The sequence below is a fragment of the Echiichthys vipera genome (assembly GCF_963691815.1).
Source record: "Echiichthys vipera genome assembly, chromosome: 13".
In the NCBI taxonomy this organism is placed as follows: Eukaryota; Metazoa; Chordata; class Actinopteri; order Perciformes; family Trachinidae; genus Echiichthys; species Echiichthys vipera.
Genome location: NC_139838.1, coordinates 27800704 through 27812758, shown reverse-complemented (window position 1 = coordinate 27812758; position 12055 = coordinate 27800704). Strand labels below are relative to the sequence as shown.

The 12055-nt window shown below is 45.0% G+C and overlaps 1 protein-coding gene across 1 annotated transcript in view; it reads left to right on the top strand.

Moving 5' to 3' along the window:
• Positions 1–8782, top strand: part of LOC310955741 (cell division control protein 42 homolog) — a 36345-nt gene extending 27563 nt beyond the window's left edge. Inside the window, exons 3-6 of the mRNA XM_083925752.1 lie at positions 2861–2933; positions 3980–4089; positions 4444–4641; positions 5663–8782. Coding sequence (XP_083781878.1) covers positions 2861–2933; positions 3980–4089; positions 4444–4641; positions 5663–5752 — 471 coding nt within the window. The 3' untranslated portion in view covers positions 5753–8782. The remainder of the gene's footprint in view (positions 1–2860; positions 2934–3979; positions 4090–4443; positions 4642–5662) is intronic.
• The last annotated feature ends 3273 nt before the right edge of the window (positions 8783–12055 follow it).

Here is a 12055-nt window from a genome sequence, read left to right as displayed (position 1 = left end):
CTCATTGGTGATGAAAATGACGCTCTGCGTTCGTTTCCTGTGCGGAGCAGGAGAAGAAGCCGCACAGTGCACGGTTGACTGGACCTCAACTTTATGCAAATTAGTCAGTCAAGCACAACGCGAGCTGTGAAACAAGTAGATATAGATTTAAAACAAGAGGTTTCAGCAGTGGCGTTCAAATACCGTTTAACTGCTTGTTTGAACGGAGTAACAGAAACGTTCACGCATGAGCCGCCATGTTTTTTCCGGGTTGAAGAGGTGATGCAGGATGCACGTTCAGCAGCACCTCACCTGCTTTGGAAACAGAGCGACCCGTGAAAGACATTTCAATCTAGTTTTTGAATTTAAAAAGTGAAATGTTATCTTGTGGGTTAGCACTCTCACCTCACCGCAAGAAGGTACCTGGTTTGAATCCCGGCTGGGGCCCTTCTGTGTGGAGTTTGCGTGTTGTCCCCGTGTCTGCGTGGGTTTTCTCCGGGTTCTCCGGTTTCCTCCCACAGTCCAAAGACGTGCAGGTGTTCGGTTCATTGATGACTCTAAATCACCCGTAGGTGTGAATGGTTGTCTGTCTCTGTTTGTCTCTATGTGTCCTGTGATAGACTGGCGTCCTGTCCAGGTAGGACCCCGCCTCACGCCCTGTGTCAGCTGGGATCGGCTCCAGCCCCCCGCGACCCCGACAGGGACAAGAGGCTGAAGATGAATGAATGATGTTATCTTGTTTTTCATTAGACAGTCTTATATTTGCATTCACTCTGAGGCCACAGCTGTTGGCATCCATGTTGTGCACAGTCAGACGTTTTTTCTTCTATTATGAGTTCAGCAGAAACCGTTTCCCCGCGTAAATATACGTGTTTTTCAGCTGTATTTGCATTTGCAAGTGTAACTTTTTATTCGGTCTGTCTTGTTTCTGTTGTGGTTTTAATTCACAGAAGTATTCAGGGTTCAGTGCAGAGGAGACATTTGTGCGACACGCATTACTCGTCCCCTGCTGTGACCCCGCCTGTTTGCATAAAGACTGAACAGATGCAGGAGTAAACCTAGCTGCAGTCCATGTTTGTAATAGCTGCTGTAGCTTCCCCTGCTACAGGCTACATCCTGCAGTGTATCTGGAGCCCGTCTGTGCATACGCAGCTTCATTAAAACCAAAGCGTGTCTGCAGGCTACGGCGGGCCGCAGCAGGTCGACGCGCTGAAGTCATGCTGTGTGTGTTCGAGCACTCCCTGTTTCACAGAGCTGAGGTTAGCGGGCGTGTCGGGGCCGCGCTGTGTGTTGTGCACGCCAGCGGCCTGAAGGTACGGGAGTGATGAAACAGGAGGGAGGAGGGCTCACGGAGAGGTCACCTTTTTACTCAGCAGTCATCTTGTTTACGGCTTCATGTTTAGGATGTTTACATGCACACAAAAGGGTTTAATCTGGTTTTTATCGAGGTCATTCATCAATTTAATGGTGCAAAACCTGTTTTGTGGCCTTTTACTATAAGTGATGAAGTCAAATGTTGAATTTTTAATTTATTTCAGACAAAAAAGTATACAAATTAAATGTTTAACAAACTAGAGAGGGGGAAAAGCAACCTGTAACAACATAAATACAGTTTATTCTGTCTCAGAAGGAGTAGGAAGAAGTTTTTGTTGTGAATACATTGAGATTATTTGTCACCTACTTCCACCTACAACTGATACCATATAATATAGAATATTAATGTGACAGTTTCTTCTAGTAAATTTGGGCAATATGTTAAAACCAGCCCAGCAAGTAAATAAACAAGCACAACAAACGCTTAAACTGAAGGACAGACGTATATTTACACTTATTTTCCTCATTAAACAGAAAAATACACGTCTGAATCTAAGTTCCTCTCTTTCACTGAACTAAGACGTCGGCTTAATTTGTTGTTTATTCTTCAAAACATTAATTTAAACGCGACAGAAACAAATAAAACTCACTAAAACTAAATCCTTATAATTAACAGAAAAAGGTGTGAAAATGTGGCGGCTCTGAGCGTCGCTGTCCGCGGAGCAGCGGCGTCGTGCTTTCGAAGGCGGGACACATCAGCAAAAATTTAACTTTTAACAGTGACTTCAAACAATCTCTTGCTTTGTGTTTGCTGCAAAAGATTCTGCTCTGTTGACTCCGTTTGTTCGGACATGAGCTAACTAATAATATGTTTAGGTTTCTAGGGCTTTTTAAGACACTTTACATGATAATCAAACAATAAAAGATACAGGGAAATGATTAAACTCAGAGGAAACCTCCTCCTTAAATCACTGAAAGTCCCGCAGTGATGTGAAACCTTGTGTTTGTGTGTCGTGTTGTCGATCTATCCTTGTGGGGACCGTGAGTTTCAGACCTTGACAGAGAAGTGAAGACCTTTTTTTTGTCGTGTCCTCGTTTCTTCAAAGAGTCATTTAGTTTCAGAATCATGGTCAGGAAACGTTTCATATCACCGAGGGTCCTTACACATAAAGCTGTGTGTGTGTGTGTGTGTGTGTGTGTGTGTGTGTGTGTGTGTGTGTGTGTGTGTGTGTGTGTGTGTGTGTGTGTGTGTGTGTGTGTGTGTGTGTGTGTGTGTGTGTGTGTGTGTGTGTGTGTGTGTGTGTGTGTGTGTGTGTGTGTGTGTGTGTGTGTGTGTGTGTGTGTGTGTGTGTGTGTGTGTGTGTGTGTGTGTGTGTGTGTGTGTGTGTGTGTGTGTGTGTGTGTGTGTGTGTGTGTGTGTGTGTGTGAGCCTCTTAAAGATGAGACGTGTACTTCCTGTTTTGTTTTAAAGGACGTCTGAGATCATGTGTCTGTTCCACATGTTTACTTCCTTTCTTTGTGCTCCTCTCTGCCCCCCCCCCCCCCCCCCCCCCCCCCCCCCCCCCAGGTCTTTGATAACTATGCCGTGACGGTGATGATCGGTGGGGAGCCGTACACTTTGGGGCTGTTTGACACCGCAGGTAAAACATAAAGTCTGCATCACAGAACTGATCCAAACCAAGGCTGCAACTAACATTCATTATAGATTTATCTGTCGATCATTTTCTCCATTAATCTGTTGTTCGGTTTATAAAAAGCCAAGGAGGACGTCCTTTTAAAATGTTTTGTCATGTCAAAGATCTTCAGTTTACGGTCAGAGAGGAGGAAAGAAAACAGAAAATATTCACATTTAAAGGGAAAATCCAGCCGGACAGCCGGACGTGGCTAACAGTGATTAGCTCGGGGCAGCATGGTGAAGGCATTCAAAGGTCTTTTTTAACCACTAATGCTGCTGAAAATAACAGCAAACCTCTGCAGCAGCATGAGAAGAGTCCCTACACACACAACAAAGCAGCAACAGCGTAGTTAGTGAAGCCAGAGTTTATTAAGAGTGTTTTAAAGACTTACCTACTGGCCCCTGTACCAGCTCCTCTCATAGTAAAGTCCATTACAGTGGATTACCAAAGTCAATCCCAAAGGAAGGAGCCCATTGCTGCTTTGTTGTGTGTGTAGGGACTCTTCTCATGCTGCTGCAGAGGTTTGCTGTTATTTTCAGCAGCATTAGTGGTTAAAAAAGACCTTTGAATGCCTTCACCGTGCTGCCCCGAGCTAATCACTGTTAGCGACGCACCTGGATTTCTCTGTTAATAGTGCATACACGGAAAAATGTCTTGACGGCTTATTTGCTGAATGTAAGTGTCTAAAAAAACCATGGGATGATTTTACGCCAGAGTTAAACTTTAAGAAGCTGAAATCAGAGAATTTGACTTAAAGCAAATGTCGATCTAACAGTTAATTGTTTTCAGCTCCAATTAAAAACAAACTTATTAGAAAAATTAAGACTTGAACAAACCTCAGCGCGATAAGAACTAACCTTAAATAACAGAAAAACATTTGCTTTTACTTTGATCCAAGCCCCATCTGCTAACAGGACCTTGTGCCACCAGGGGGCGACCCTCATGTATCCTCATTACAGTCGTTATCTGTTGTTTTCTCTGGCTGAGCGCTCGTGTGTCTCCCCCTGCAGGTCAGGAGGACTACGACAGGCTGCGGCCCCTCAGCTACCCTCAGACCGACGTCTTCCTCGTCTGTTTCTCCGTCGTATCGCCTTCCTCCTTCGAGAACGTCAGAGAGAAGGTGAGTTTTTGTGTTCGGCTCTGGGTTTTAAACACTGGCCGACGTAAAACGATCGACTGGTACATCACTGAGAAATTCAGATGTACGACACTTTTTTAATCAACAGAGCCAAAGTAACTTTAGTTTTATTGTAAGAGATTCTTAACTCAACCACACAATGTCCCATATGTTTACATAAATATTCTTTAACAGTAGATTTAATTAAATACGTTAATAAGTAAAAATAAAATAAACCTCATCCACGATCACCAAGAGAGCAAAGACTTAAAGCAACGCCGACTTTGAGCTTGAGGAAGTTTAATTCAGACTCCCAGATTAAACGTCTTTACCTTCTCCGCCCGCGTCTCTTCACAGTGGGTGCCGGAGATTTCACACCACTGCCCGCGGACGCCCTTCCTGCTGGTCGGGACGCAGGTGGATCTGAGAGACGACACCAACACTCTGGAGAAACTGGCCAAGAACAAGCAGCGAGCTCTGACCTGCGAGAGCGGAGAGAAACTGGCCCGGGAGCTGAAGGCCGTCAAATACGTGGAGTGTTCGGCTCTGACACAGGTAACGCACACGCGGAGGAGGAGTCCGTGTAGAGAACAGTCTAGAAACGTTCACAGGGTTCTTACAGGGGCTGGACAACATGGAAAACACTTGGATTTTAATGTGGTGTGGTCTGAAATCGCTTGAGGTTGTTTAGGGCGCACTCACACTGTCCTTCCGCACCGGGCCAAAACAGGTTTTTCGGGTCAAGCCTAGTGCGTTTGACCAGTGTGAGTGCAACCGTACCGTGCAAAACTGCGGCCAGCTTGCCGTCCACGGCCCGTTTGGGAGAGGTGGGCTTTTGTAGAGCACGTTTGCACATGTACGAGCACGAGCGTGCGCACGTGTACGAGCACGAGGCCTACGGCGGTTCTGAGGTCATTTCCTGTGCGCCTGTTGGGACGTAGAAAAAAGAAGGAGGGACCATGCGCGGACATTTCAAACAATGGCGGCGAAAGGTTCACGTTGGTGTGATGCGGAGGTGGAGTGTTTACTGCAGATTTGGTCGATGAAAAGATTCAAAAACAGTCGACAAGACGCACAAAAACTCAGAGGTCTACGGAAAGATCTGGAAACAAAGCCACGCATCGCCATGACGTCATCAATGCGTGTGACGTGTTACGGCGTGATGACGTATAGGCAGCAAGAAGCATTCTCCGAGGCCCAGGTAGTGTGAGTACAAACGGGCCTGGAGGGGGGGACAAGGACCCTAAAGCCCGCGGTGCGGAAGGACAGTGTGAGTGCGCCCTAATAGTAACGTGATGACGTCATCGCAGCTGTTTTTAAAGGGTTAAAGCTCAATAACATCTGAATTGATGTGCTGAACAAATCCAATAGTCAGTAAACTGTTCACACTGCATAGACCCTGAAATTCACCGCAGCTGGAAGTTTCTGGAAAAGTGCTGGACTTTTTTTTAAACTATGGAGAAGGAGCAGGAACGCTGCATTCACCGCCATGTCCGATTTCATCACAGCTTCTCTTTAATGACTTTTCCACCTCAACATTTTGTGTTTTCTCTCCTTCTTTGTCTTTTCTCTTCAGAGGGGACTGAAGAACGTGTTTGACGAGGCCATCCTGGCCGCTCTGGAGCCTCCGGACAACAAACCCAAGAAGCGCTGCGTCCTGCTTTAGACGCCGCAAGACGAGGAGGAGGAGGAGGAGGAGGAGGTGAACGGAGGGAAGAGATGAACCCAGCAGGGGGAACAGAGGGAGGCAGAAGGGAGAGGAAGGGGGGGGAGGGTGTGGAGGTAGACGCGTGTTTAAACAGTGCCTTCAGCCGTAGAGACTTAACGTGGGCGTGGTGTTGGAAGAGACGGACTCTCGACGGACTTTATTTCACCATAGATTAACGAGTCGACTCTAAAATGACTAACACGGGAACAACACTCCTTACTAACCAGGAAACGGGGCTTTGATCACAGGAGGACGCAGGTTTGAGCAAAAGAGACGCATCAGAGACAGAAACAGAGGACGGAGTCGCGGTTACAGCGGAAACCGAACGCCACATTTCAAGTTACACGTCTCTAAAGTTGGATAACACAATAAAATGTGTGTAAAAGATTTGTTTTGGGGGAAAGAGGTTCATAAAGACTGAAGCTGACGGAGGTTTTCTCACTTATAACTGATGCAAACGTGTCTGAACTCACGGTAACGTTAGAAAAATCATTCTTTAATACAAATATAGGAGCTCAGTGTTTCACCTTTGCTCGGTGCAAAGCAGGTGTCTGTTTATTAATATGAAAATGAAATTATTAAGCAGCCGCCGGTCTGATTAAAACCACGAGAGCAGGAGCAGGTGGAGCAAAAATAACGCTGTTTTTAATTTAAAGAGACGTGAAAACGTGACCCGGCTCAGTGAGCAGCTCCCCCTGCAGCTCAGAGGACCACCGGGGGTTCAACGGTTACAGTTATGGTGCACACACACACACACACACACACACACACACACACACACACACACACACACACGCACACACGCATGCACACACACACACACACACACACACACACACACACACACACACACACACACACACACACACACACACACACACACACACACACACACACACACACACACACACACACACACACACACACACACACACACACACACACACACACACACGTGGTGACTAAGCTGACTACGTCCTCATCAGTGGGTCTCTCATTAGAGCTGAAGCAGACTGAAAGACGGCGTGCACGCGTGTTCATGCAGAAGTTAACGATGCAAGAATCTGACAACACGAGCGAGGAGCGAAGTTTAGCGCGAGAATGCACTTTTTTATCTGGAGTGTAACAAGGTCACGCTTCAAAGTCACACATTTTGTTTAAAAACACTCACATGTGCACGTTATATCTTTTTAAGGCTTTTACGCATCTGGGAGTTTTTTCAGTCTATTTTATTGAACTGTAGATTTTTACGCATGGATGAAGCGATGTAAATGTGTTTTTACGGAGCGAGGTCGATTTCCTGAGATTCGGCACCGTGAAACTAAGGAAACGCAGACGCTCCGTAGACCTCGACAGCAGCGCACACCAGATCCACTCCTTCCGCGCTGACCTTTCACAATAAAAGCCCCAGACTGCTTAGCTGCTGAGCTGATCTGGCACATCACCGGTGTGAATATGAGCAGGCGAGCGTGGTGCGTAAAGGCCTTAACTGTCTTTGCTAAAGTGCTTCCTGTGCCGTCACGCTGCCTTTTCTCTCGGCCGTCTCACTGCGGACACGTCGCAGCCTGAACTCCACCCTCACAGCAGCAGCGTGAGGCTGGAGTTCGGGTGGAGAGACAAACAGAGGTAATAACAAACAGACGATAGCCAGGAGGTTGACAGGTAATGTGTCGTCTTTCGTTCTCCGCGCCGACTGTTCACCTGCGTGCAGCCAGAGCGCGCTCAAACGTGATTGGTCGATACTCGTCAGACTACACACAGAAACCAGGAAGCTTCTGCTCCCCAGATCTTGTCCCCTGGCCTTTAGCTTCTACGTTCATGTGCAGAATCTGTTTCTATTAGTTTCAAACGAACTCGAGGGGGCTGCGTGTGTCGATATCAGACCCTGAGGAATTTCGGCGCTCTGAGAATGAGAACAGGAGGGAAAGGAAGTAAAAATGACTCTAAAACAACTAGAAATACCTTAATTTCACTGCAGCATCAACGCCTGACTTTACCTCATTATTAAACTCTACCAAACTTCCAGCCGTCGACTGTAAAAGCCTTTAAATGTCTCTTTTTCCCCCTTAAATCTGTTAATTGACGTCTTTTTTTTAACTTTCTGGCTGAGCTGAGACGTGAAACGGTCAGAGAGCGTCCCTTGTTTATCTGTTTGGACTCCACCTGTTGTTGTTGTTGTTGGGGTCTAAACCTCGACAGACGTGCTCTCCGTGTCCTCACCCTGTCCCCCTTCGCTCTCCTTCAGGCCGGACTTGAACCCCGCGCGCTCGCCCCGCTGCGTTAGCCCCTCCCAGAGGCCTTAAAGGGGAACAACCGCTCAGTTTAAAGCTTCATCTTGTCGTCACTCGTGCGTTTGGGCTCGAAATGAACCTCGACTGAACCCAGAAATCAGATCAGTCAGACTTGAACCTATGACGTCGTCAGTTCAACCTCCTTCACGCATCTTTATAAGAGCGGTTTGAGGGTTTTTGTCCCCGTTAGCTTTGTTTTCTGTCGCTAAATTAAAGAACAGACCCGTAACCGTGGGGTATTTGGTGATGAACTGTGTTATTGTGTAATAGTGAAAGTCCTGAGCCACAGTGAAAACAATTTAAACCCTTAAACTGAGAAAATTCCCCTTTAAAGGAACTCAGATTCAGCTTTCCTTGTCGTTTTGCAGATGCTTTTATTCTGCTAACGTACGGATGATGACATAATATAAGTATTATATATATTTTCTTTGCTCCTTCCTGTTTCTTGGGAACAATATTTTTATTTTGGACACTTGAGTTTTTTTTGGATTTCTTTTCTTTTTAGACGTTTTTACTTGACGGTCGAGTGCCAACGGCTTCAGAGTGTCACAGACTAAACGCTCCTCGTAAAACTCTTCCACGGGCAGGAAACAGGAAGTAAAAGCAGCCGAAGCAATAACGACGCAACTCTGCTCCGTGTGGGAGCGAGCGGTGGGAGTGGTGGGTGTGTGGAAATAATAAAATCAGTACTTGAATGTCGTTTCCTCGTGACTTTTTTGATTTATTTAAAATGGTAAAAGGACTTGGACTTATATATAAGGCGCCTTTCTAGTCTTCTGACGACTCAAGGCGCTTTCACAGTGTTTCACATTCACGCTGACGGCGGTGGACGTCTAATGTAACCATTCACACCACATTTACACACCCATGCAACTCGGGGTTCAGTGTCTTGCCCAAGGACACTTCGATATGTGGACCGGGGGAGGTGGGGATCGAACCGCCAATCTCTCGAATGGAGGACGACCCACTCTTTCACTGAGGCACAGCCGCCCCAACATTACATTTGGGACCGTTGTTTCCTCTTCATTCCTCCTTTTTATTCTCTGCATTTTTCTCCATTTTGAATAAAAACTGACTTTTCTTCAAACAAATGCAAAAAATAATAAATAAATAAATAATGAGCTTTATTTTGAAAAATGAAACAGTTTTGTTGTTAATGGTGAAAAAAAAATCCTCAAACTTGAGTTTTGTGTTTGTTTAGTTAAAAAATACAGTTAACTTTCTTATATTTAAGAAATGTTTCCACTTAATGGTGTTTCACAAAAATGGCCGCCGATGGATCAGGCTTTCAGATTAAAGGGACGTTGCTATGGTAACGAGTGGACAGAGAATATGAGACGACGCGTTTGTAAACAATAACGTGTAAAACTGAACTTTATTCACCTGATGAATTAGTTTCAGAATAAAACGGCGTTCAACTTAAGATGCAACAAAATATAGAAAACGTTTAACTGTCTGCCAACTTAACGGTCTCCTCTAGTCGTCTAAACTTAACCGTCTCCTTTAGTCGTCTAAACTTAACCGTCACCTTTAGTCGACTAAACTTAACCCTCACCTAAACTTAACGGTCACCTTTAGTCGTCTAAACTTAACCGTCACCTTTAGTCGTCTAAACTTAACAGTCTTCTTTAGTCGTCTAAACTTAACCGTCTCCTTTAGTGGTCTAAACTTAACCGTCTCCTTTAGTGGTCTAAACTTAACAGTCTCCTTTAGTCGTCTAAACTTAACCGTCACCTTTAGTCGTCTAAACTTAACCGTCACCTTTAGTGTCTAAACTTAACCGTCTCCTTCTGTCGTCTAAACTTAACCGTCTCCTTTTGTCGTCTAAACTTAACCGTCTCCTTTAGTCGTCTGAACTTAACCGTCTCCTTTAGTCGTCTAAACTTAACCGTCTCCTTTAGTCGTCTCAACTTAACCGTCTCCTTTAGTCGTCTAAACTTAACCGTCTCCTTTAGTCGTCTAAACTTAACCGTCTCCTTTAGTCGTCTAAACTTAACCGTCTCCTTTAGTCGTCTAAACTTAACCGTCTCCTTTAGTCGTCTAAACTTAACCATCTCCTTTAGTCGTCTAAACTTAACCGTCTCCTTTAGTCGTCTAAACTTAACCGTCTCCTTTAGTCGTCTAAACTTAACCGTCTCCTTTAGTCGTCTAAACTTAACCGTCTCCTTTAGTCGTCTAAACTTAACCGTCTCCTGTTGTCGTCTAAACTTAACCGTCTCCTTTAGTCGACTAAACTTAACCGTCTCCTTTAGTCGTCTAAACTTAACCGTCTCCTTTAGTCGTCTAAACTTAACCGTCTCCTTTAGTCGTCTAAACTTAACCGTCACCTTTAGTCGACTTAACTTAACCGTCTCCTTTAGTCGACTAAACTTAACCGTCTCCTTTAGTTGTCTAAACTTAACCGTCTCCTTTAGTCGTCTAAACTTAACCGTCTCCTTTAGTCGTCTTAACTTAACCGTCTCCTTTAGTCGTCTAAACTTAACCGTCACCTTTAGTCGACTTAACTTAACCGTCTCCTTTAGTCGTCTAAACTTAACCGTCTCCTTTAGTCGTCTAAACTTAACCGTCTCCTTTAGTCGTCTAAACTTAAACAATACATGTCTTATTACTGTTAATCATGTGTGTGTGTATAAAGTATACACACACACACACATGATGTAGTTTTACCCCGTACGGCTCGTTCCTCATTCTTTCTGTATATTTTATACATTTCTCTGCTCTTATGGTTCGATGCCAAACTGCGTTTCATTTTTGCAATAACAATAAAGTTGAATTTAATAAACTAAACATTTTAAAACTATAATATAAATAATTCATCATGAGCAGCAAACAGAAATGGTTCATTATCACCTGTTTAAGTGAACGCACCACAAAAACATCTCTTTAATATGCTCGTCCGTTTTTAAGCGTTTGCTTCATAACGTGTTTTTTTTCAGACGTTTAATAAACAACAATAATCTCAAAGTGAGTGAAATGAACCAGAATCAGCAAAACCTTTAAAGTCCCGCGGACGGGGACATTCACCGCAGTCACCGCAGCAACAGAATGTTACTAAATAAGGTCAAAAAATAGCAAAAATAAGCAATAAAGTTACATTTAAAAAGGGAAGAAATGGAAATAGACATATGTACGTGTTCACATGATGTAGTGCAGTTGTAATAAAATAATATGGAATAAATAAATATGAGTAAATATGAGTAAATAGTGCAAAGACAGCAGTGACCCTGGTACAGGCGTGTTGCACGGTGCAGGGCACGGGCTGAGGGGTCTGTTGGGAGCAGTGCTGACGGTGAGCACCAGGGGGCGCTGCGGCCCTGCGTCAGAGCGCGGCCCCGGGGGGATACAGTATGTAAATGACCCGGGCTCATTTTGATTGGCAGACTAAAATGGATCCTTCAGACGTGGCATGGAGGCTCGCGCTCCTTTGTCTGTCTGCGGTGAAACGCAGCGAGGGAACCATTAGAAAGAGAAGCGCGCTCACCCGTCGCTCTCCTCCTCCGGCTCCTCTCACCCGTCTCCCATCATCCCATCATCCCCCTCTCTCTCTCTCTCTCTCTCTCTCTCTCTCTCTCTCCTCTCTGGTTGGAGGTCTGAGCTCCTCTCAGCTCAGGTCGTCTCCCCTCACAGCAGTTTCTTAACCGCAGTGCTGATTATTGCAACGTTATCGAACGCCATCCCCGCTGCGGCGTGCTCATCCTGCGGCATTGTGGGTATCTGTGAAGACAATAATCTGCCAGGTTACTCAGGTGCTGGAACAAGAGACACACACTGGTTTGAAGCTCTACGCAAGAACAAAGTCCGGGTTCTTTTTGAATAAATACAATTTAATTATCAATAAAATGAGTAAACAGGAAGTAAACACATTTAAAAGGTGCTTAAATCCTCACGGACCACAGGGGGAATTGGATACTCTACCGTCAGGACTCGTTTTGATTCATATTTTGTTTTATTTTGTGCACAACATTAACTT